Here is a 27140-nt window from a genome sequence, read left to right on the forward strand (position 1 = left end):
CTATTAGGCACAGCAGTATAAAAGCATCACCAGCGCCCCATAGCACTCCTCCTTCATTGCCTTCATTGGAGCTCCTCGTCTTCACCACTGGACCTTTTGCCGCACAATTGGACCACAGGAACGGTTATCAGAGACCTCTAGTCTTGTGAAGACTCAAGCATTGGGCGACATAGTAAACACTGGTGATCCTGCAGCATCAGCAGCAGTTTCCTGCTTAACCAATCAGAAGCTGGTCCATTCTTCCCAGTGAGCCCTATGGGATACTAACTCCTGGTTAGTCTATACAAGTCCTAACGCACCCCATGTGTGCAAAATGACAAATGTGATGACTTTACAAGGTACTGCACTGTAGGAACGGCATGACTCAAGAACACACTAAAAGACGTTTTGAACCAGAATTACTTACCTGCATCAACAACTCTACTTACATGATATGAGATCTAAAGTATATGTTCATAATACCTCTGTCGATAGTCCTTTATTCAAAGTAATACTGTGTTGGCCTGTATTTGCATCCACCCCTCACCTTTGCTGAGAGTGTACCTTGATTGCTCGAGCACAACTACCACTTGGTGAGCCAGGAAAAGCTTAAGGATTGTCTGGTTGCCTATCCCTGGAAAGGTGACCCCAAACCATAAACACAGGGATCAGAGAATCCTTCCAACATCCACAAGAAACATGAATTTGAGGATGCGGATAAGGTAGCTAGTGAGATAAGTTCAGGAGCCATGCAGATAATGTCGGCTACGCATTACGTTAACTATGAACCCTGCAATGGAGATTCCGGGACTTGGACCTGCCTGGGGTGCTGAAGGTCATCAACATAGAACCAGGGACGTGTGGAAACAGAACAGGGCTGCAGGACTTTTCTTCCTCAGAGGAACCAATGAGTGCATGGAGCTAAAGACAGGGAACGCAGAGTGATGGAAAAGCAGCTGGAAGGCCAGTGTAGTGAGCCACGGGGGAGGAGTGAGAGCACTCTCGTGTGAACGTTTCAAGGGAGTGTTTTGAAAGGTTTGGGTCTATTTGACCTAAAACATTTGATCTAATCACATTTGATCTAATTTATTGGACCTTTTTTGCATTCTAAAATGCAGGGGGAGACCACCCGCAACGCCCCCGCCCTTTTCCACTCAACCTAATGTATACCCTTACTCACCCCATTGTAGAGATATCGCGAAACTTCCGGGTCTCACGAGATCTCGCATGAAAAGCGGAGATGCGGCTCCCGCGCTTCGCGCACGGCAGAGAGAGCTGAGAGAAGGCACGCAGCAACATCAGCTCCCGTGTGCTCCTCTATTGGACTGGCATGAAGCACATCTTAATAGATTAGAGACTCACATAAGTGGAGCAGAGTTGTAGGGCCTGTTGCCCATTCATTGGAAGCAGAGTGGATATGCAGTTAAGAAGCTGATGTTCAGTATTGAATAAAGAAGCCTCCTCAGCAACTCAGCAGCCTGGTGTGTATTATTGTTATATTATACAACATCCATATATATTTAATTACATTTCACAAAAAAATCGATCAAATGTTTGTTGAGATGGCTGTCAGTGGTGTTCCACCTCTGGCTCTCTTATATTATACAACATAATTGGCGACGAGGATCACCACTGAAACCCACGTGGCGCCATGCAAGGAGCAACACCACCACTGCCGTTCCTGCAAACACCAGGTAGGCCTGCCATTCCTTGGCCACAATGGCAACCCTTATTCACCATGTATTTAGAGGCCTTGGGTGGTGCAGGCTACACGGCAGCGAGATGCAGAGCAATGCTATTGAATGCCCTGGGCGTCAAAGGCCAAAGAGTGTTTAAAAGTCTCACCCCGGTGCCAGTGGCCGGCGACAATGACGACGTATTTAAGGATGCCGTGAGAAGAATAGTCAAAAGGTTCGCCAGCAAGGAGAATACCGTCCTACACAGGATACGGTTTTAAAGCCATAAACAGGAGGCGTCAGAGCCAGTACACGATTATGTGACCAAACTGCGCAAATTGGCGGCGCTGTGCAACTTCGGTAACAAAGCAGAAGGATTGATCTGCGACATGCTGGTTGTTCGTACCAACAGCAGAAAGGTGCAAGACAAGTTCATCCTAGAGAAAGAACTACAGTTGGAGAAATCTGTCGAAATAGCGAGAGCAGTGGAAGAGACAGCAGGTAGGAGGAAAGAATGCGCAAGTGTGCACAGCCCGGCCGAAATACAAGTGATAGCTTTCCACCCAAAGGAGGAGAAGCCGATCTTCGACACGAGAGAAGGGAAATGGGCAAGGAAAGAACCGTTAAAAGTGAGGTAATTCCTAGGTCTGGCTGAATATTACGCCAAATTTATCCCCAAATTCTCAGAAACCTCAGCGCCGCTTCGCAAGCTCCTCAAAAAAGGGTCAGAGTACATGTGGCAAGAAGTCCAGAAGAAAGCGGTGGAAAACATTAAACGACACATAGTGGAAGCACCGTGCCTACAACCGTTCAACCCAGACTGTCATTACCACAGACGCCAGGTCGTATGCACTAGGAGCCGTGCTCAGCCAGAAAAAGGGCTACATGGAACATGTGGTTGCATTTGCCTCCAAAGCCCTATCACCAGCTAAACAAAATTATTCCACAGTCGAGAAAGAGATGCTGGCTTGGGCATGGGCTGTGGAACACTTCGGGACGTATGTATGTGCCACAAAGTTCATGTTAGTCACCGACCACAAGCCTCTCATCCATATGCTCAGCCCAGGAGGCACCAAAGTGTCGACACCCAGGTTAGCATGCATAGCAGCTAAACTGCAAGGATACACTTTTGAGGTACAACACATCTCGGGGTGGAAGAATATGCAGGAAGACTGCATATCACTATTGCCAGGAGGAAAAGACAATGCCACCACCTTCTGGCAAGAAGAATGCATTGTAGCATCCATTACAGATCTCAGGGCCGCAGACTACCTAGAGCTGAGTGAGAGACATTGGATGGAAGAAGATGGGAAAGACCCCACCATGGTGGGAATCAGAATGGATAAAAAATGGATGGCCCGATGAAAGGGCAGTGCCAGAAGGAATGAGACCATATGGATCTCAGAAATTGATGGCATAATCATGAAAACCCACCAAGTGATTCCACCCACAGGCATGAGGAAAACCATCTTGTGCAGAGCACGTGCAGGGCATTTAGGAAACACCATGACAGGACAGAGTGAGAGAAGCCTACTGGTGGCCCTCCATGGATCAGGAGATTCGTACAATGATCGAGAGATGCCATGATTGTCTCAACAGTGACAAACGCTTGAAGATCAGACAAGCGCCCATGATTTCTACAGAAATCCCCGAAGCCGTATCGTCAAAAGTAGGACTGGACTTTATCAGACCACTGGAAGCAATGGCGCCCGAACATCAATATGGCATAGGGCATAGGGTTAGTGGATTATCTATCAAAGTGGGTCGTAGCAGAATTCGTCCCCAACATTACGACTGCTACCGTGATAGAAGTCCTTACCGCCATCTTTCAGAGGGAAGGGCTCCCCAGTGAGTTAGTGACAGACAATGGGGTACAGTTAATATCTAGAGACATGGAACTCTTCCCGAAGAAACACAACATATACCAGAAGAAAGCAGCGTTATATCATCCCCAAGCCAATGGGCTTGTGGAGAGAGCCAACAGATTTATCAAAGGAGCCATCCAATTAGCGACCGCCTCTGGAATGGATCCCCTCAAGACGACCAAAGAGGCCATCGCAGCTCACAGACTGACTCCCAACGGTATCACCTAAATCTCCCCATTTCGCATGTTGAGAGGGAGGAGAGCAGCCTCCACACTAGTGCCACCATGGTTGGCCAGAGTAAGAGAAGACGAGGAAGTAGACATGTCAGAAGTAGTGTGGAGAATAGAGAACAGCAAAGCATGCATGAAAAGGTGGAGCGACAGAAGAAGAAGGACAAAACAAGGGTGGGAGGTAAAAGAAGGAGATTGGATCAAAATACGTTTACCGACCAAAGATCAAATGACTGGCTCAAGGTTCAGGAGATCCATAAAAGTGATTCACAGAGGTACCAACCACGTCTGCACCGAGGACGGCCGCACATACAACATGGAGAGGGTAGCCATGTTTGGAAAGAGGCAAGAGAGAGAAAAGACCCATGAGAGACCCGAAACCTATGAAACACCGGACAGAGAGGCAGAGAGAGAACGAGAGCCGGAGACAGGCAGAAGAGAAGTCGAAGAGGAAGAAATTGAAAAAGATGCACCCATAGAAGAGCAAGAAGGTGATCTTAAGCAGGACGCCAATGACGAGAGAGATGACCGGCCGAGAAGGGAACACAGAAGACCGGTGAGATACAATGACTATGTCCTGCAGTAACCTGTTTTGCATTATCAAAGGGAGGTGTGTAGAGATATCGCAAGACTTCTGGGTCTTGTGTGATCTCGCGTGAAAAGCGGAAGTGTGGCTCTCACGCTTCGCGCGCGGCAGAGAGAGCTGGGAGAAGGCACGGAGCAACATCAGCTCCCGTGTGCTCCCCCATTGGACTGACATGAAGCACATCTTTATAGATTAGAGACTCACATAAGTGGAGCAGAGTCACAGGGCCTGTTGCCCATTCATTGGAAGCAGAGTGGATATGCAGTTAAGAAGCTGATGTTCAGTATTGAATAAAGAAGCTTCATCAGCAACTCAGCAGCCTCCTGTGTATTATTGTTATATTATACAACACCCATATATATATTTAATTACATTTCACAAAAAAAGGTCCAAAAAAACAATCAAATGTTTGTTGAGATGGCTGTCAGTGGTGTTCCACCTCTGGCTCCCTTCACCCTTGTGTAGCTTAAGTTGTTTCCAGTGGTGGTGGTATTACCAGAGTCACCACATCAACAATGATCCAAGGTGGTGCTAGTTCCGTGGTACTCCCACAGTTGAATGTCTCTACAGCCGTGTGGATGGTCGGAGCTGGGGGAATACAGTGGAGTACAAATGTGGGCCACTGAGATGATGGCAAAAGGAACAAGAGAGACGGTGGTACTTTTTCACTCCACACAGCCAATCCTGAAGTGCTCATGAGGGCGTGGATCGCCACCTCTGGGCTGTGGTGGCTATTTCAGCATTCCAAAAGACTGGACAAAGTGGAGTGAACTGCCATTTTAATGGAATCGTGGATGGAGACTGTAGAAGTGTGTATAACAGGAACGGAGCAGTCATTGTGCACATTGAGTATTTAACTACAATATTTAGCAGAAAAGGTAGAAGACACACTGTGATCAAGCTAGCTTGAGAGATTAAAGGAAAAATGGCTGATGCAGTGTTTCTCTTGGAGACAAAGTTAAAAGCAGAGCATAATGTAGGCTGGCAGCAAATCTGAAAGTCACAAAAAGTCCTGCCATAGTGGATTCCGCTCACCTTCACGTGGCCCTGCCATGGTGGATTCCGCTCGCCTTCACGTGGCCCTGCCATGGTGGATTCCGCTCGCCTTCACGTGGCCCTGCCATGGTGGATTCCGCTCACCTTCACGTGGTCCTGCCATAGTGGATTCCGCTCACCTTCACGTGGCCCTGCCATGGTGGATTCCGCTCACCTTCACGTGGCCCTGCCATGGTGGATTCCGCTCACCTTCACGTGGCCCTGCCATGGTGGATTCCGCTCGCCTTCACGTGGCCCTGCCATGGTGGATTCCGCTCGCCTTCACGTGGCCCTGCCATGGTGGATTCCGCTCGCCTTCACGTGGCCCTGCTCTCACGCTTTGGTATGACTGTGTTGGGTTGAAGACATGAGACAGGCCTTTAACCAGAAGGCATTTCGGGCTTCCCCAATTCAGAATGGATCACTGACATCATAGAGAAGTAGCTAAGAAAAGCAGCAAAGTTCAAGCTGTTGCAAGGGAAGGGGCCGAGAATTCTCCATTTTCCAGACCCGAGCATTTCCTCCATGTGTAGGAGATGCACCATGTTGGGGCTCTGGAATCTGTGACTGGTGTGAAAGTGATGGCCTCTGTGTGGTTTCCAGGCAGGCTGATAGGGCTACATAGCGAGGAAAGGGGCGTCTCCATGGACAGAAAAATGGCAGCTGCTTCCAATAAAATCGAACAGTTGATAGCCCTGCTGAATTCTTGCTGCAGTGGACAACAGTTTCTGAGACAACATTAACAACTTCGTTACCTCAAAAGTGTTTACAATGAGACATTAAATATCCCAAACAATTGCCAGCGACTCCCAGTCATGTACACAATGCACAGCCACCTGCACAATTCTCACACCAGCTCACCTGTGTCCACTGGTTGCAATGGCCAACAGAAATGAATGGGCCACTCCCCATTCAAGCGAGGTCACGTGTCCAATGTTTCTAAATGGTGCAATGCTCTATGCTGCCTACAACAACCATTGCTAAATGCCTTACAGCTGTAAGAGGATCTAACATCACCACAGTAATGAAAGAGTTAAACCGGGACTCATACGATCACTCCAGTGACCCCACTACTAACATGCCTGTTCTTTCCTAGTTGCATGATAAAGAGGTGTTCATCTAACTTTGACTTCAATGCAAATACAATGGTCTCTTTTAATGCCTCAAAGAATGGATACAGACCACCCAGTCTTTCTCCAGAGGATGAGATACGATTGTTTGCATGCCCGTGGCTACGTACAAATAGTTTTTCTTTTCTTGCCAAGTTGAAGGAAAATTTCGCCTTCATCCAACTCTCAGCCCACTTCGAACACAGTGGTCCCTTACAAAGTGACCAAGTTGGGAGTCCATCCAACATGCATCGTGGGATTCAGCAGGGCATGGCGTTGACCCTGGCGTGCACAAGGAAGGATTGGTGTCAGGCTGCCAAATCAGGAAGCTCAGCTGACCTCCATGCTCCTTGGCACTCATTACACACTCAGTAATCAGAATGGCCTAGTATGGAGACTATGACAACCCACTGCTGGTTGGAATCCTGCTGGAATTACCTCGGCGCATCTAATGACTTACTCGCTTACTTGCACCTAAAGAGCCCTTCACGGGTCAGCTCTCCGTCTCACACGCTTCAAGGTCAACCTGAGAACTGGGCCTCTTCTTTCTAAAGACTGCGCTTTGAAGTATGCATTGCATGTATGACCGCGATCACCGTCACAGAGAACATATGAGCTGTAGCTTGGCATGCAAATGCCACATAAATAACATAAAAAAATGCCTTTGTGGCGGTATAGCGTTGTTTTGCCGACACCTGTTTTTTCAAAGTAATTTTCAAGAAAAAGTGACTTCTAAAAAACTCATTGAAATATATATATAAAGGGGGTAACATTTTAAAAGGGGTGGGGAGGGGTTTGGGTTAAGGGTAATAGTATAGAGAAAAGGAGGATTTGGGGGTACCCCCGCAAAAATATATATAAGAGTTTCTTCAAAGTAATTTTGTCGTTGAAAATTACTTTGAAAAAAAGCGTGTCGGCAAAGGGACATGGAACCTTTTGTGGCCTGCTTTCAAATGATTTCAGAATGGTTCAGCCAAATTGGTTGCGCTTAAAATGAAACTATGTTAATGGATGAGGGCAGGGCTCCCTCTACCAAACATCACCTAATGTGGGGCGCCTATTAACCAAGTGGTCCCATCACATGAAAATAAACAAAACTCAAAAGAAACCTGGGCTGTGATTGGCATTATTATTGATTATTACTGTTATTGGTTATTTACATTGCGCTTAATGCTGGACTCCTTAGCTTCTATGCACAGGACGGGATGAAAAGCATGTGGCTGCCATGGCCTTGCCCCTAAGGCGAGCCAGGCTCGGACTGGCCCTTTCGGTCTTTCGGCCCGTGGCCAAAGGACTTTAGGGTCCCCTGGGGCCGGTTTTCCAGCAGCCACTTCTGGGCCGTTTTTTTTTGTCATTTTTTCATTGGCAGGCCCGGCGGCCCCGGCCTAGTGTGTGCGTGTGCGCCGAGCACCGCAGAGCAGCAGCTCGCGACTGTCTGTAGCTCCAGGGGCTCAGAGCAGGAGGCTGCCCATGGCCGGGAAGTCAGATGGGGAGGGGGGGTTTGGGCTGCCTGGGCTGGGCTGTGCTGTGCAGCAGGGCAGGGAGCCAGGGGGGGGGGGGGCGCTGGTGCCGCACGGCAGCGGCACTGTCTGCCGTCTTCAGAATCATCATAGCAACGTAACACACTAGATGTTACCTTGCTTTGATGATTGCATCTGCATCATGCATGCATCATAATTTATGATGCATGCAGATGCAAATGCATGCATAATTCATTCACGGCGTCGTGGGCCACAGGGCCGGCACCCGTGCCGCCACTGAAGGGGGCCGGTGCCGTTTGTGCTCGCCGGCTCGCGCTCCGCTCGGGCCTGTAATGGCCAGGCCAGAACGTTTCTTTGATCTGTGGGAGGGAGGCAGGCTGAAGCAATTGCAAACACACAATAAAGCTATTGTAACACCTGCCTCCCTCCGAGTCCTGACCCCGGTGGTGCAGCCTGCCTGCAGGGCTGAGGGCTGAGCTGGGGGCCTGCCTGGGGCTGGTACTGCCAGAACAGTGACACATTTCACAGACACTTGCTTCAACTTTGCAGGAAGTAAGTAACACTTCTTTGCAAAGTTGAAAGCAACTGTCTTCAACTTGTGCCTGGGGGCTGGGGTGGGGCCCGGGGCCGCTGGCGCCACAGAAAAGCCAATGAAAATTCGGCTGGGCAGGCTGCCCTGCCCACCCATAGTGCCGCCAATGCTGCTATTTCTAATTGCCTTGGGCCTCGCTTGCCTCTCTGACCCACCCTGGGTTGGCCCTGATTTATTTGGGCACGTCGCAGTCACACCGACACAGCGCAGCAGGCAGCGCTCTGGCAGAGAGACAGAGAGAGAGCCACCACCACCAGGCACCACGGAGCTGGACCTCACCAGACAACTTGGAGGCCGACAGTCCAGTGCCCAGTGCCCACACACAGGCGGACCACCAGGCAGCAGGCGAGGCGGCCAGCAGACAGTGCCCAGTGCCACTGCCACAGGCCACAGCCCACAGACAGCAGCCCAACAGCCAGCCAGCCACTGAGGTAAGGACTAGTACTAGTACTATTCTCGTAGGGCCCATCATATCATCACCTGTTGGCCAATCTGTGACTCAGCAGCAGGCAAGGTATCTCAGTGGGCCTTGCGCCCGCTGCTCAAATCGGTGTACAGTCCCAGCGTCAGGGGTGCGAGCTACGGCAGACCCGAGAGTCAGACCCCCCAGACTTTCCCCCTTTGGAAGTGAATAATACCATGAACTCGCCGGAGGAGAGCCAGTTCTGTTGGTAGTTTAAAGGGCAGATAATGGAACCCCGGATAGTTTGCCATAACACACAGAAATTCAGAAAACCGTGGGCAAAGTGCTTTAAGATAGCGTGGCGGGGTAGCGTCCTGCTGCAGAGATGACTGTAGGCCATGGACTAAAATCTGAGCGAATGCGGCATTTGTAACGCGCCTATACACAATTGTTACATGAATGGATGCCACGGTGCCATGTCGGGAATGGGGGAGTGAGGTGGACTGGGTAGAGAGGGCGCAACATGGTGGTGTGTTGTGATGTGTTGTGGCATTTGGGGAGCGCCACATAAACAGCTCAAGGTTGGCTGTTCTCAGTCTATGCACTTTATTTAATGACTATTGGCGCATGCATTATTATCATTTATCCAAGCACAGTCAGCATTTTCCATTTCTCACCTTGTGTTTCGCCTTTTCACATTGAGTGCAATTTTTATCCTTTATAGCTGGAGGCGAACGCACATTTCACTAGCCACACTGTGTTGTGGTTTCAATATGATTCCCACGTCCTTTGATACCTTTTATTTGCATGAGGTAGTTGTGGGCAACGTTATGCCTGCATACGAGCCTCCATTTTATGTCACCAACTTAAAAATGGAAATGCAACTAATAGTGAACAATGCTCCAATTAGTCTTTTAATTTGGTCATATCAATGATATCTCGAACCTGTACGCGTACATGGCATTTAAAGAGGGCCTACTCGCTAAGACAAATCTCAGAGGGGTGTGATGTACTTTCCATCCCACAAAGCAGTCATCCTTCCTTCTTCAAAGCTAATTGACTTTTCTCTTTTGACATTTTGTTGTTAGAATCTTACTTTTGCTTTGTCCGTGCAGAATCTAGCCTGCTTAACAGGGATCTTTGCATTACAATTTCGACCTCCTTTGGTCTGTCGATTTCCCAGAATCCCTGTGGGCGTGTGGCCAGGAAGCGCCTTGAGGCGATTCAGTTAACAGGGCTGCGCTATGCATGTCCCTTCTTTCATTCACATGTTTCTCGAGCCCCCACTTCCTAATAAGCAGAGGAAACGGCCGGGACTGCCTGAAGCACCATGCTTTGGTGGTGGTGTTCCAGAAACAGGGCCTTTACTGACAGTGTTTTACTGACGTGACGTTGTTGTTTTCAGGCTGGCTTTGACACCCAGCTAACATCAGCCTACCATCAGGTGCTCGAGGTCCTGGGGGATTGGCTGGCAGCTTGTCATGGACGTGATTTACTAGAGACTGCATTTTGGGATCTTAGAAACTACCCTCAATGGTCAGGCGCCATTGCCTTGTGTCATGCACTTGTATTTGCTGAGGCCCTCATCACACAAGCACTACCGTGGGCAGAGCCTGAAAAGTAGATGCATTGCACACATGCTTGAAATGCGGCCACATTTGCACCAAACCTGCAGATGCTCATTTTACTATAGCCAATATAATAGCTTAGTGGGTTGAGTGCTCGCTGCTGTGATGTGTGTGTGATCTGCAGGTTTGAATCCCAGCAAGGCCATCTCAGCCTTTCATTCTTCTGAGGTCGATAAATGGGTACCAAGACAGGTTGGGTGATATTGTATGCATATTTGTTCTATAAAAAAGAGCTTAAGCGTAAGTGCTATACAATAACATATTATCATTTGGCCTTGGACGTCTGCTTGCATTCACAGTAATTTGACAATATGGCTCTAAACACACAGATACATATAGTGATCCATTCTTGTATGAAATGCATATCATATTAGTGAAATCATAACCATATTAGTCTGCTTTTGATGCCACTTCCCGTTTTGTCAAGGGGTGAAAGGTTGTGTTTCATTAATGGCACTGATACTGTAGAAACATCTGTTTTTGCGCAGTGAGAAGCGTGGTAGGCGATTCACGGATGATGGTTTGAGGGCCACTTTTTTTGAGGCACGGGGTGGGTCACTTTTTTTGAGGCGTGGGGTGGGCCACTTTTTTTGTGGCGCAGGGTGGGCCACTTTTTTTTTGGGTGTCTGGGCCTATTTCTTGTCCCAGTCCGACCCTGAGGCGAGCCCGATACCCCTGACCTATAGGTCCGGTTTTGTTGGTCAATAGCACTGTGGGGCTTATTCTTGTATATTCATGTTTCACATTGAGCCAAAGCATGGAAATGCAATCATGAAATTCACAATAATTTAGACACGGAAATTCACAATATTTTAGACACGGTTTGGGAGTTAACTTATTCGAGCTTTGAGATTTTGAAATCTCCACTCACGCTGAAGGACGAGCAAAGATTGACTGCAAACATGTTTTGATGAATGAGTGATGAATTAAGTGAAAGTGTTACAGGTCCCATGTACTACCTGAGTGCACGCCTGTGATGGTTTTCATATCCCTGCTTTGAATATTGTATTTGGCTCACGTATTTGGGGACAATTTGGTGTGCACCTTATATTTTGGGCAGTCCCTCCCCAAACAAAAACTATCCTATAGAACATTTTTGCCAAAGAGTGGTGCAAAACCATTGTGGAGATTGACACTCAACTTAGATGAGCAGGGTAGCTATTCTCCAGTCACTGCGCCCACTGGGCATGACTTTGTTTTCACGTCTTTCAACCTAGTTCAATTCCTGTGCCTTTTTTTTTCTCCAGATGAAAAGCCTATAGCAGTGAAGCCCCAATACATGATATGCCCGGCACCCACTCTGCATAATGCAGGCGAGTAAGTACACAATACAGCCAGCGTGCTGTTTGTTTTGCACAGAAATTCACAGTATTGACATTTCTATTGTATGCAGTGTTTCGTCGACCAGTCTTACCAGTGATACTGTGAGTGAATGTTAAAGGATATTTGTACCGCGCACTATCACCACCGAAGTGGTCCCCTGACGCTCTGGCGGTTCTGAAACAAAAAAGAGGGGTAGGTTAGGTTAGGAGTGTTAGAAGGATAATGTTTAGAGAAGAGCAAGGGAGCTGTGAAGTACTGTTGGCAGCTTCAGTTCGGTTAACATCGTTCGCCGAGCATATTGGTGTGGTGATTCGGTTCCGAGTCCGTCGTGTGCTGTTGTGTGGTGGTCTGTGTGGTGTGTTTGTTGTTGTGGTGCGGCGAAGTGTGTGCGTGTTGCTGTGGTTTTAAGAGATGTGGTTGTGTTTGGTTAGAGTGTGAGAGGTGTGCGAGGAGTGGTGAGGTTTTTAGTGATTTTTTGGGGTTGGTTAGTAGCCTTGTTGTTAGGAGAAATGCACACTCCTATTGTGTCTCCTTCATGGTCTAGAGAAGGTTGTCTTCCTTTCGGTGATAAAGTTTCACAGCTAGTGGGCATTAACACACACTTGTGACCTGGTAGGATCATTGTTTACCTTCATGTGATCCTGACGACATTTCCTTCCGTTATTGAAGATCCTTAACGTTGGGCCCTTTTTTCCATAAATACCTCGCTTGACCTTACAGCAACTAGTATTGCTCAGAAAACAGTCTAAGCTTTAAAGACCTTCTTTCCAGACTCATCCGTAGTTTCTTCACCAATGCACTGTTGTTGGCATTTGCAACACTGAGCCCCATTATGAGTATGGCAGATTTGCCTGTAATATAAATCTGCCAGGCTAGTTCACCATTACCTCCGCTTGTTTTGGCAGTAAATCCCTGTTAGGGAGAATCCTGTGCAGTTCCCTTAGGGAGCCCTACAGAAGATTAGGACTACAGGTGAGAGAATACATCCCCTTTGGTATCAGTCTGTACCACAAAGATTTAGTTGGTAGCTGTGGCTAAGCAGTCAGACTTATCTCAAGAGGGAGATGAGCAGTATTCAGGGTTTACACAATAGGCCTTCAGTACTATGGCACAAGGAAACACTGACCAAAGCTTTGTATTAAAAAAAGAATATATATTTATTTTACACACTTCTAGTTAAACACATTTATCACAAGTATTAAACAAGTTAAATTCAGTCAAAGAAAGTATACACAACATCCTAGTTAAATTGTAGACAAGTTTGAGCAAGAGTGCAAACTGAGTAAAACGGCACAGTGAAAACCAAACACAAATGGCACTCTGACAATTTCTCACAAGGGAGGGAAAGCACAAGTTATACAGAAATATCTTCTTACACACCCTAGCAACACTTCCCATAAGTTTGTGAACATGTTTAGGCAAGGCAGTACGGTAGCATAAAGAATACTGAAATGAAAACCGAGCAAAATGGCAATTCACAGGTTATAAAAGTATGAAGGAAAAGGTATTTATAAGAAGTAGGTGCACCAACACAGTTCTAGTTCAGAAGCAATCTAGACAAGGCAGTTCTAACAAATTTAGCCAGAGTCAATAGGCCTGTGCCAGAGTCAGTGGTACAGGGCAAGGGCCCAGGAGCAAAATGTTCTTGTAGCTGCAGTCAAGTCTTTGGTTAACGATTGGAAAAGGTGGATGCAGAAGGTGAAAGACAATGTTAAGAGAGAGGGGCGGCCAACCCAACAGTTAGGTAAAAGATTTAAAACACCTTTAGCACTACCACGCAGAAAGGGCGGCCTGGCGGAACAATGTACCTTTAAAATGAATAAGTGGCTCCTGCGGCGGTGATTGTTCCTGGTAGCTCTTGCAGTTCGGGGGATCCAGCAGAGGAAGAGAGGCTCTTGTCGTGGAGGAAGGTTTGAGTTAATGCACTACCCGATGAATAAAAGGTATGCTCCTTTAAATCGCGGTCCGGGTGGACGGGTGCCTGGCTATCCGGTCTCTGAGTACAGAGTGGTGAGACGCAGCAGCAGGGCTTCACCGGTGGTTCAGTCGTTGGTTCAGTCGTTGCAGATGTCTTTGACTTCTCTCCTCTTCGGCTTCTTAGTTCCAGTGGCGATGTCTTGCTCTTCCAGTCCTCAGGACCCTGCTTTTATGCAAAGAGATCCCCATCCATACAACCTAGCCGTCACTCACACAGTGGAGTGGTCATCTTGGCGGGAGACCCTCCAGCCTATCAGGATAGAGTGCGACATGGGTTGCTGAGGCAACCCTGTCCAGGGGTCCTACTCCCCCTCCCACACAATGGACCCACCCCAGACTCAGTGGCGCAGAAAGGAGGGCTTCTTGGCAGAAGCCCGCCAAAAGGACGAACAAAGGATCCCCGACATGGGTTAGGAGTTTAGAGAAAGACACGAGAAAGAAGTTATATTAAAGTTCGGGCAAATAAAACCTACCGGAGTAAAGTTATTATTAAAATACACCTGCGGTATGTTAGAGGCTGTCAGAAAATGTGGTAGCCTCGAACAATGGGAAAATCCCATAGGAAAATATTCATGGTTGAATATTTACAGTAGTAACCACTGCCACCAGCCAGAAACTTTTGAGAGAGGGACTGTACGGTACTCTCTCGAAAATGAACATAAGGGAAAAACTATTAACCCTTCCCAGTACCGCCTTAGTAAGATGGGTTGAACTGGTTTAGTACACAAAAATTGACTAGTAAAGTCAATGGGGACTTTACATGTCCTGGGAGACAGTAGTGAGTCCCAGGGTATGGAGTCTATGTTTGGGGGTCGCTACGACACCCCTGTGTCACTGCACGGAGGGTGCTGTGTAACACATGTGAATAAAGATGGTTCCTATGGAGGTGAGAAAAACCCCATAGACATTAAACACAAAAATAGCCTAGAGCACACATAGCAAAAAATGTCTAAGAGTGGGAAAAAGAGTCTCACTCTTAGCAGGAGAAAGAAACTAACCCTTCAAATCCAGCAAAGCTGCTGGGGGACTCTTATAGGTAAGGGAAATTAGCCATAGAATGAGAATTCTCCCTAACAATCCCCAAAATTATGAGCGGCAGAGAGGCGGTTTCATTCCCCATTACAGAGTCCTATTTCACTCGATTGGGACTTGGAGGATATACTGCCATTGTTAATTCCGACATTGGTAAATTCAATTTTTGCATAGGAAATAATTGCTGAGGTTTTTCCTCAAACTTTTCTCCAAACTTGCATGCAGTGTGGGGTTAGGGTAAAAACGGTAGAAAGTAAGATACTGCCAAATTTACTGTACCGTCATACTTGTAATGAGGCCTGGCATCTTGTATTTGTATTTTATTGTTTATATAGCGCTTTACGCCAAAGCGCTGAGAAATGGGTGTGAGTAAGCCGGTACCCTCCCCACTTGTAGGGAGGATCTCATTGTGGCTATTTTGCCAGATTTTTGTGGCATTTTTGCAGTGGTGAGGGGTTAGTGCCCTTATATTTTTTCATTTTAGGGTTGGGGTTGTAGAAAAGGGCATGGAGGCAGGCCTCCCATAAAAATGCCATGAAAAATGCAGTGATGAGTAGCCCTCCTATGAGTTGAAGCAGATCAGAGTAAGCCATACGGTATACGCCAAGAAGGGAGATGTCTAATGATTCTCTGAAACTATAGGCAGTGCAACTGGGCTCGGGAGCAGCACTTTGTTCCAACCCCCCAAAGTTATAGACTCAGGTAGAAGCCAAAAAAGTGTGCAATAGGAAAAGGCTTCATGCTCTACTTTTAAGAGATAGAGCTATGATGACCGGAGTTCTTCCATCCACCTCCCTGTGAATGTTGGGAATGATGGATGACTTGGAGCACTACTACCTTTTACAGACCAGGCTGAAATAAGGCTCTGAATTATTAAATTTGATCATGCATTGATGCGCTTAAACTAGTTCTATTGAAATATGTTTGTTGGGATAGGCACTCTGCACTACTGAAGTTACGATTTGGTGTAGTTTAATACTTTAAAAATATCTAATCAAGAAATGAGACATTTATATACTATGGCTGTATGCACAACTTATAATGTTGACTTTGTAATGGTGATTTTCAATCTATACATGGAGTCGCTGGGTGCCCTCTTAGCCACGCACAACATCCACATCCACCAATTCGCCGACAACGCACAGCTATACCTCAAGATCGACTTCATCAAGGACATCCATTGGCTCAAAACCTGCCTCTTGCTGAGCCAGTCTTGGATGTCCAGTGCATACATGAAGCTCAACCCCTCGAAGACTGAATTCCTACCCCTCACCAACAACACCCAACACCCAGACATACAGACCTGGCTATCAACCATGAACCTTGAGAGATTCACACCTGAGCTCACCTCCTGCGCCAAGTCCATTGGGCTCCACATCGACAAACACCTCTCCTTCAAGACACAGATAGCTAAGAAAACTCAGACAGTTTGGAATCTGCTCTCCCTCCTGCGGAAAGTAAAGCCCTTCCTCCATACGGACAGCTTTAGATCCACCGTTCAAGCTGTGATGCTGGAAATGCATTGGAGGGACAGGGCATCCATGTCTTTGTCCTGTACTCCCTTATCATGTGAGTTCTGTGTTGTTTTCTGCACAGGAGTCCATGTGGGACTCCTGGCAGTGCAGCTCTTCCTCTTTTTGGTTGTGGTGAACAGAGACCCTTGCGACACCCTTGTGGCACCCATGGGTGGGGTTACAACCCTGTGCCCCTAGTGTATGTTTTTGGGAACCTGTGTGTGGCCCACGGAGCAGGGTATGGGCTGGTGGCAGCTCCATGCTGAATTTGACAGGTGCTCTGAGTATCCTCCATTTTGGAATACCCAGGTCCTGCCATAGGAATCCGTGGATTCCTGATAAGAGACAAGATGGCCCCTGTGGCCTCTTGGTTTCTATTACCTGTTACCTTGTTTTCCCAAAGCCCTGGGAAGACCTGATTCTGACCTTTCCCCTGACTGGCTGTTGGGTGGAGAAAGATATATGGTAGAGTGGGGATGTCCAGGCCAGACTGGCTGGAGCCTTCCCAGTGACTGTAAGTTGTGGGTACACCCTTGGGGTGGGACCTGGATGAATGGAGTGTGTGACCAATGTGCATTCCTTGTTATGGGTGTCAGGTATCTGTATGTGACACAAAGAATGAGACAACCCTACCCGAAACTGACATGAATGCAGTGTTGTGAGCTGAAAGGCTGGGTACTTGCCCCAATCTAATCTGATTGGCTGCCTGCCTGCATGAATGCCCTTCTGACTGATCAGCTGACTGAGCTTGGCTCAACAGTGTGAATGAGGGACAGATCTTTATATCTGGGGACCTCACTTACCAAATGGCTCAGAAGCTGAAGTTGAAACTTGAGGCTACTTATCCTTGAAGCCCAGCTGAAAGAAGAATTGCTGCTGCTTTCCTTCGACCCAATCTGAAAGCTATCGAGTCTCTCGAGGACTGATCCGCGAGAGGATCTGGCTAGGAGACCTCTCCCCGAGCTACGAGGGAACATCGTACAGAAGCTGATCTTCATCGAGGCACCCTGGAAGCCAGTCCCGAAAGACTGTCAACCGAAGATAAGGTCTGCTGAGAAATCTGAAATAAAGCAACCGGACATCAAGGCCGTCAAAGTCCATTGCCGTCGACCGGGGTTCAGAGGATTTCTGTAACTGCTGGAAGCTAGTCGGTGTGATGTTATCAGAGGTCAAGGGTTGTGTGATGTCACTTGCGCTACCCCGGGCATTTTGATGAAATTACATCCCTGGTGTTCTGCCTATGCCCCAAGACTGGAAACTCCTCCCCGTCGCCATCAGACTTGCTCCTACAATTCGGAAAAGAACTGAAGACCCACCTCTTTAAGGAGTCTCTCCTCCTCAACACCTAGACCATCACATCGCACCTCATACCACCTGACTCGCTAGACGCCACCCGTCCCTCTCCTCTCCTTCCCACCACAGCTGTACCACTCCTCTGTATTCTAACTCCCGCTGTGTATCTGTTCTTTTACCTCTGAAAAGCACTCTGTTATGCGTCTGTAATGTTGTACACCTCTGTAAAGCGCTCCGATAAGTATCTGTATTGTTGTAAAGTGCTCCATTGCTTCTCAAAGCTAGGTCCGTGCTCAATAAATACAATAATAATAATAATAATGAGCAGTGAATAAAAGAAATATAACGATGAGAAGCAATCTTTTGACAACTGATGAAATGAACACAAGAACTCTTCCCCCGAAGAAGAACCAATAGTTTCTTAGCAGGATTAATGAAGCATGTGTCAGGGGGGAATAGACGGGGAGATGGATAAACGTGAGATCAGTATGATAAAACTGGAGAGAGCTGCAGTCCTCATTACTTCTCTAGTTCTTTTTACATTTTTCAAAGTTTACTTCCTATTCTGTTATTTAGAGCAATATTGAATATAATAATAACATTTCTGAGGCTTGTGGAATCTGCTTAGATCACATGCTGTGCATAGGCCGACATCTAGTGGAAGTTGCAGAGTATTACAGTTTGTTTTTGGAAACTCGAAAATGGGCGTCGACACAGGGCGTGCCAGTAATACTATCCCTAGTGTGACGTCCACTGTACCCATGATCCCTCATGCGTGTAGGACCCTCAGATTGTTTTTTTCCGCCATACTGGTCGGAAGCATTCAGCGGAGTTCCCTGGCATTAGCCATACTTTGAAAAATATTGTTATATTTCCCCCTTTTTTCTCCACCCTAACGTCGAGCCACCGAAATTCGACACTCGACGCCGAACCGGAGAAGAAGGCGACTGTCAAGAGCTTCACGACGGAGTGGGCCTAGGAAGGCCTCTGGCCTCGGCCCGGGCCTCGGAAGGCCTCTGGCCTCGGCCCTACAAGTAGGGAGAGGGGGGAGGGGTGGACATACTCTACACTCTTATATATTCTCTTATATATTCCTACACTTACTAGCCCGCTGCCTCAAGGTGCGTATGGAGGGTACCCCTTTCCAATTCTGCCCAAAGTGCAACTGCAAGAATCATTGGGTTGACAGACATGCCACATGCAATATCTGCTTGCCAAGGGATCACCCCGAGGCAAATTGCAGAGCGTGTAGTAGGTTCAAACCTAAAACACTAAAAGACCGTTCCACGAAGCGTTGGGCCCACCACGCCAGGCGTCAAGAGGCCATGGCCGCAGAGGGTGCCTTCAGCGACGGCAGCGACGCCGTACTTTCGGAAGGCGAGGGCAACACGGCGTCGAAAGACAGCCAGGCACAGGTCCCCGACCTCGGAAGGTCGTCCGGCAGAGCGGCTATGGGAAAGGCCCCTGGCGACGTAAGCGCAACCCACAGCACTTCCAAACACACGAAGTCCCACCGAGACTGGACGCGCACGTCAAGCTCTCGGAAAGAGGCACATAGGAAACGGTCCGAATCGGCGTCCTCTGGGTGTTTGTGATCTAGATCGCCGCATGACGCCAGGCAATCATCCACTATTGCCAAAAGTGCCTCGCTCCCCAAGGTAACCGAGGTTCGATCGTCGGAAGACGAAAGCGACCTCTATCCCCAGACCGCACTCCAGGAGTCGGCGTCAGTACAAGTAACGCCCATTCCTGAATCCCAACCTACACGGTCGAAGGATAGTACCACCACTACCGAAGCTCGACGCCAGGCGTCGAAAAGCTCCGAAGGCCCAAAGAAGCAGGGCAAACACTCTTCCAGCCACGGGGAGGGGGGAAAACAACAGAGGAAGCAGACTCAGCCTACTTCCACATCGCAGAAACATTCCACTCCACTCAAACAGACAGAAAGGTCTCACACCTCTATTATAGATGAGTCAGGGAAACTCCCCCCAGGCGAAGTCATTCCCAGTTCAAGAGAGTGGTCCAGTGAGGACATAGATAGAGTCATGTCAAGAATGACATCATTGGCAGATTTCTATTCTAAAAATCCTGAACATTTTTTCACTTATAACCCCGACGGGTCAGCACCCTCAGGCTCCAAGGATCCTAATCCCCCAAGTAAAAAGACCCGGTTCAAACAACACGGTCTTCAGATCCCTTCCACATTCACCCTTATTCTCAGGAACAAAAAGTTCCTTCCCTTTGTGAGGATACAGATTTGGGCATGTTGGAAGAACAGACTAGGACAGGCTACTATGGGGACGATGAGGAACAAGAGGAGGAAGAGGATGACCCAGAAATATACAGGGTAGATTCCCCGGTAGATAAAGAACCACCGGTTACCGACTCACCTGTCGACAACCAGCCCCTGCTAAATGAGGTCCTATCTAGAGCAGCAAACCACTTCCACATTGACACCCAGGGTGCTCAAGAGGAAAGAGATTTTGCCGAAGAGTTGGTGGGAGAAAGGAGACCTGTTGCGCAGGCCATCCCTATCCTTAAGTCCATCCAAAGAAGAATAGACTCTTCACTGCTAAACCCCAATCTCACCAGGGCAGTCAATCCCAGGATTTAGAAGCTATTCAGGGCAGCCCAATCAGACCCACTATATATAAGAGGGCATCTGAAACCGGACTCCCTAGTCGTTACAAACACTTGCAAGAGGGCAGGAACACCCTTGTCATCATCAGAAGCTCCTCCTGACAAGGAGAGCAAGAAAATCTATGGGTTCGGCAGAAAGGTTGCCTCCACTTCCACCTACCAAGCAAGAATCGCTAACTCCACCACCCTACTGGCGAGTTATAACTGCCACCAGTGGGAGGCAGTCGCGGCGCTCATAGATTCCGCCCCAGAGCCCCTAAAGAGCCAATTGGCACGAGTCTCAGCGGAAGGGAGAGCCGTCTCCGGTTGCATTTTAAAGGCAACCTTTGATGCCGCAGATTATGCTGGTAGATTGATAGCAGAAGGTACTGTTATCAAGAGACACGCTTGGTTACGGCAATCTGGATTCAAGGCCGAGACACAAGCATCATTGTTAGACAAACCGGTGGAGCCAGATCTATTGTTTGGTAAGGCGGTCGAGGACGCTCTGAAAAATGCCAAGGACGAGTAAGAAACACTCAAGTCCCTAGGTCAACTAACCACCAAACCCTCTAATCAAAGGGGTAATGGCAATTTTCGCCGCACACGTGGACAAAATTCCCAAAGAGGGTCAAACTATTCCCAGGGCCAGGGTACGCAGTGGAACAATAACCAACAGTCTACCCAAGGTTATAGTAGAGGGAATAAGAGAGGAAGGGGTAAAGGTAGAGGAAGCCCCAGTAGAGGCGGTGGCATGCCTCCACCAAAACAGTGATGCTCCGTTCAGGGTCCCTTCTCACGCATCCCCAGTAGGAGGACGCATTTCCAACTTCACCCAAGCTTGGGGTGGGATCACATCAGACAGATGGGTGCTGTCCACAGTGTCCGCAGGATACTGCATAGAACTCTTAGAGCGTCCCCGAAACCACCCTCCACGACAAAGAACACATTCTCTAGACCACCAAAGAATCCTCCTCGAGGAGATCGTCAATCTGCTAGCGAACTCGACACCAGGTAGACAAGGGTATTTATTCAACTTACTTCCTTGTACCAAAGAAAGATTTAACAATGCGCCCAGTATTAGACTTACGACCTGCAAACAAATATGTCAAGCCCCAAAAGTTTCGCATGACTACTCTCCAAGAGGTAATCCCCATCCTAAATAAGGGGGACTACATGGCAACATTGGACATGAAAGATGCCTATTTTCATATTTCCATGTTCCCAGCGCACAGAAAGTACTTGCGCTTCAAGGTGGATAGTCGGCACTACCAGTTCAAGGTACTGCCCTTCGGAATAGCCTCGGCTCCAAGGGTATTCACCACTGGCGGTGGCGGCAGCACACCTACGCAGGGAGGAAATCCCGGTGTACCCTTACCTAGACGAATGGCTCATCACGGGGGAAACCCCAGCGATTTGCAGAACGAACATTCAAAGAACAATCGACCTCCTCTTCAAATTGGGTTTCTCAATAAATGAGAAAAAGTCAAGTCTGGTGCCAAGCACCTCCAAACAGTTCCTAGGAGCTATTCTAGACACACAAGAGGGGTTGACCTTTCCATCAGAGGAGAGAATTCGGAATATACTACTGCAAATTCCTGAATATCAGGCCAGTCGTCAGATAACGGTACGCAAAGCAATGCCTTTTCTAGGCATGATGGCGTCATGTATTTACCTGATCCCCCCCGGGCGCCTGCGCATGCGTCCCATGGAGGAATGGTTGGCGAAACAGTGGTCTCAGGCAAGTGGTCAGTGGGACGATCTAGTGGTCGTTTTGCCAACACTGGGACAAAGTCTTCACTGGTGAACAAGAGAAAATCTATCCAAGGGGAAACCCTTTTACGATCCCGAGATACAGGCGGTAGTCACAATCGATGCATGCCTGACAGGGTGGGGAGCTCACCTCCTCCACCACACAGCTCAGGGGCTCTGGTCTCACTCAGTGGCCAAGAATCACATGAACCTGCTAGAGCTTCTGGCAGTATTCAGAGCGCTTCAAGCGTTCGAACCCTACCTGCTGAATCTGTCAGTGCAGATCCGGACGGACAGCACTACAGCCATGTTTTACATAAACAAGCAGGGAGGGACTCGTTCGCCAAATCCGTCCAAACCTGCCCAGAAAATTTGGACATGGGCACTCAAACGGAACATCTTCCTGTCATCGCAACATGTTCCAGGGGATCTCAATTCTCTAGCAGATGCACTAAGCAGAGATCCCCTCGCAGAGGAGCACGAATGGTGTCTACACAGAGAAATCGTAGAAGATCTCTTCTCTGAGTGGGGTTCCCCCACCATAGACCTATTCACCACAAGCGAAAACAGACAATGCCCAAGATTCGCATCTAGATTCCCACAACCAGGATCCCAGGGGAACGCCCTGTGGATGAACTGGTCAGGAATGTTTGCATACGCTGTTCCACCAACTCCTCTCATCAGGAAGGTGTTGAACAAGATGAACAGGGAATCGATGACGCTCGTCCTAGTTGCTCCCATGTGGGCGAGACAACCGTGGTTCCCACACTTACGCAGACTAGTGACGTGCGACCCCATCAAACTCCCGGGCTGGTAGAACCTACTGTCCCAGCATCAAGGTCAAACAGTACATCCTCTACCCAGCTCAATGAACCTAGCAGCATGGCTCCTGAGGTCATAGAGTTTGGACATCTAAATGTACCTCAAAGATGTATGGACATCCTAAAAGAATCTAGGAAGCCTAACACAAGGCACTGCTACTTTGACAAGTGGAAGAGATTCGTTATCTGGTGCCAGAATAGACAAATCAGCCCAGTTGATTGAACTCCTTCAACGATTGTTACATACGTGCTCCACCTGCTGGATGCAGGACTGGTTTTTAACTCACTGAAGGTTCATCTGGCAGCTCTGTCAGCATACACCACCTCCCATAACAAGGTGTTGTGGTGGAAAGTTCCAGTGGTTAAAGCCTTCATGGAAGGAGTAAAAAGACTTCACCCTCCTATTTCAAACCCACCACCAGGGTGGGACCTCAATGTGGTGCTAGCTAAACTCATGGGCCCCCCATTAGAACCCATGCATAAAAGCAGTCTCAAACACCTGACTTATAAAACAGCCTTCTTAGTAGCTATTACATCCATAAGAAGGGTTAGTGAAATTCAGGCTCTGTCAGTGCAAGATCCTTTCTTTACAGTTCAAAAGGATAAACTGGTTTTGCGTACACACCCTAGGTTCTCACGTAAGTTTATTTCCAAATTCCACGTGAACCAGTCCATCGAGCTTCCGGCTTTCTTCCAAAACCCACAAAGCTCGGCTGAGGTGAAACTACACACCCTAGATGTGTGTAGGGCGGTCCTCTACTATGTAAACAAGACCAGACCGCTAAGAAAAACAGACCAACTGTTTGTCTCCGTAGCTACAGGCAGAGAGGGGGTTCGCGTCTCTAAAGGTGCCATCTCTAAGTGGATTATTAACTGTATCCAGCTGTGTTACTCCCTTACTGAAAAAACTCTGCCTTTCACGCCAAGAGCCCACTCTACAAGAGGCACGGGGGCCACTCTGGCTTTCATTGCAAATGTACCCCTTGACACCATTTGCAAAGCAGCTACTTGGAGCTCTATTCACACTTTTACTCAGCACTACTGCATTGACACTCATTCCAAAACAGATACTCAAGTGGGACAAGCGGTTCTAAGACACCTGTTTGCCCATGACCCTTCTCACATCCCACCTCCTTTTTCTAACACTGCTTGCTAATCTATGCACAGCATGTGATCTAAGCTGATTCCACAAGCCTCAGAAGGGATACATTACTCACGGTAATCGTATTTCTGATGCTTGTATCTGCTTAGATTCACATGCGACCCACCCTCCCTCCCCTCTGAGAGAAGGCGCATGGATGCTTGTAGTCTTAACTTTCTTTCTATCTGCTTGGATTGACTGTACTCACGCTACTCCTCATGCTACCTCATGTCAGAAAAAATACAATCTGAGGGTCCTACACACATGAGTCAGGGAAACTCCCCCCAGGCGAAGTCATTCCCAGTTCAAGAGAGTGGTCCAGTGAGGACATAGATAGAGTCATGTCAAGAATGATCATGGGTGCAGTGGACGTCACAGTAGGGATAGTATTACTGGCATGCCCTGTGTCGACGCCCATTTTCGAGTTTCGAAAAACAAACTGTAATACTCCGCAACTTACACTAGATGCACAGCATGTGAATCTAAGCAGATACAAGCATCAGAAATATGATTACGGTGAGTAATGTATCATATATATATATATATAATTTATTTCAGATGATTACACAGACACCTTGAAGACTGACCATCTCTCGCAGACAGTATCCGGTGTTTATAAAATAACTTAAAGTGCTTTTTTTGTGGAATGATGAATTACAACAGTGACCTATAATACTCACCAGGAGATTTATACCCACGTTCTTTAGGGGGTCTAAATAGAAAGGCTAACCCCCCTCTCATAGTATATAATTCTGCAGGGCTAGTGCTGTAAATCCACCCACACCACTGCCCTACCTATTCCCCACCGCTGTCAGGAAAGCTGGTGAAGTTTCCATGAATCATTAATGTCATTGTGCCATAAGATGATCACATCACTCAGCTTTGAGAAGGGCATCAAGGGTGATTTGGAACGTGTGTGGGTACATCCTCGACAGGCCACTGAGAGTACTAGGGCACAAGCCAACAGAGGTCCCAAATAAAGGAGTTTCCCTTCTGGAGTAGTGAGTAGTAGTGGGCTTTCGAGCTGACCCATAGTCAAGGGAGGTGAGTGAAGGAAGCCTTCCACTGCAGTAGGAGCCCTCCTACAAAAACGCTGAGCTCACAGCAGCAGGGATGCCGCTAACTATTCCACTTGTGCCAGCAAAAACCAGCTGTACTTCCTCTCCTCTCTAATTTGCTGCAGTGCCAAATGGTCTGGCTGGGCTGCGATTTCAGCCTGGTTTCCAGGACTGTGCCAAGGACTTAAACATACAGGGCAGGAATAGCAAAGCCTCGCCTGAACAAACAAGAGTGGTGAGAATGAGGTATTCCTCCCAAGAAAGTCAGAGACACACCAGATTTCTCTGGTAACCTTTCAGAGGCATTGAAAGCAGGTGAACCTAGGCGAAGGACGATGCCTCAAGGGTAGGGTAGGGCAGGTAAAGGTGAGTGGGGATAGAGGAGGGCAGGCAGGGTTGCCAAAGGTATGATATGATAGGTTATTTATAACATGCTTAATACCCAGGTTTCTAAGCACGGACCAGGGTTTCGAACCTGTGTTGCTCCATGTCGTCTTGCTTCCAAGACGAGCACGTTGCCCCTGAGCTATCCTCCCGAAAACTGGCTCTGTCCTCACGCAGGATAGGGAGCTCTCCATCCCACATAAATGTTATTAGCACATGGAGATCATTGTTGACCTCGGAATGTTAGAGTGCAGTGAATAACAACTAATATTGACTGCATTATCAACATTTTGTCTTCCAAAGCAGACGGGGAAACAACAATGCAATTTCCAGTCAAGATTTCTGAGTCAATGAGACACTTACTCTCTGGGATGACCCCTTGTTTGCTGCAACATGCTATGTAACACGCACACGAGAAAGCTAAAGCATGGGAAAATGCTTATCCTTTCTTATAGAGAAACCATTTACTTTGACGTGACACCTAATGCATGCTAATGGAAAACATGTTCCAGTTCAACCACATTTTAAATACAATTCTTAATATATGAAGACACCCATGTTATTTAAATACTACTAAATAAAATCACATTTAATTTACTAACTCAGTTTGTTTATTTACTTTCTCACACTACATCGCCACCAAAATTCCAAAGCATGTGTTTCTACTACCATCATGTAATTGTAGCCTTATTGACCTCGGGAGAGGTAATTATCACTTGGAATAATGACCCATTCCCAACTTGGTGGCAGGCCATTATCCCACGTAAGGACCCCTCCTTCAGTCCATAAGGCTTTATTACAATCGTTATTCAAATGCGCTACCAAATACGCTACAATTTCCAGCAATGATGGCCAAAGCCGTCTCTCAAGTTCGGACCAAAAAAGTGAATTTGGGGCAGTGTCTACACTCCAAATAACGTGTGCGTGTTCATGAATTTAAAATATATTACAAGAATAAATATACTTTATTTTGTACTCAGACGCTATGTTGCAGCACCACAAAACGGACATAAAGGCAAATTCGAATACTTTTCTCCTTTCTTTCCTCACCTGCCCTTTAGTGATCTTCACCATTCCACCACTCCCGTCTCTCATCTAGAATCTGCTCTTGATTTCTGTCTGTAAGCTTCTCCACCAGCCTTGGTCTGCTGTCCCCTTCCCCTCTCCACCAGTTTCCTTCTGCTGTCCCCTTCCCCTCTCCACCAGCTTCCTTCTACTGTCCCCTTCCCCTCTCCACCAGCCTCCTTCTGCGGGCCCCTTCCCCTCTCCACCAGCCTCCTTCTGCTGTCCCCTTCCCCGCTCCACCAGCCTCCTTCTGCAGGCCACTTCCCCTCTCCACCAGCCTCCTTCTGCTGTCCCCTTCCCCTCTCCATCAGCCTCCTTCTGATGTCCTCTTCCCATTTCCACCAGCCTCCTTCTGCTGTCCCCTTCCCCTCTCCACCAGCTTCCTTCTGCTGTCCCCTTCCCCTCTCCACCAGCCTCCTTCTGCGGGCCCCTTCCCCTCTCCACCAGCCTCCTTCTGCTGTCCCCTTCCCCTCCCCACCAGCCTCCTTCTGCAGGCCACTTCCCCTCTCCACCAGCCTCCTTCTGCTGTCCCCTTCCCCTCTCCATCAGCCTCGTTCTGCTGTCCCCTTCTCCTCCC

At 48.0% G+C, this 27140-nt stretch overlaps 1 protein-coding gene across 1 annotated transcript in view; it reads left to right on the plus strand.

Moving 5' to 3' along the window:
- The window catches only part of ANTXR2 (ANTXR cell adhesion molecule 2), a 491546-nt gene that overhangs the window by 273326 nt on the left and 191080 nt on the right, over positions 1-27140 (plus strand). Inside the window, exon 10 of the mRNA XM_069644750.1 lies at positions 11832-11901. Within this exon, the coding sequence (XP_069500851.1) occupies positions 11832-11901 (70 nt within the window). The remainder of the gene's footprint in view (positions 1-11831; positions 11902-27140) is intronic.

Source organism: Ambystoma mexicanum, chromosome 2p (genome assembly GCF_040938575.1).
Source record: "Ambystoma mexicanum isolate Mex_15411 chromosome 2p, UKY_AmexF1_1, whole genome shotgun sequence".
Classification (NCBI taxonomy): Eukaryota; Metazoa; Chordata; class Amphibia; order Caudata; family Ambystomatidae; genus Ambystoma; species Ambystoma mexicanum.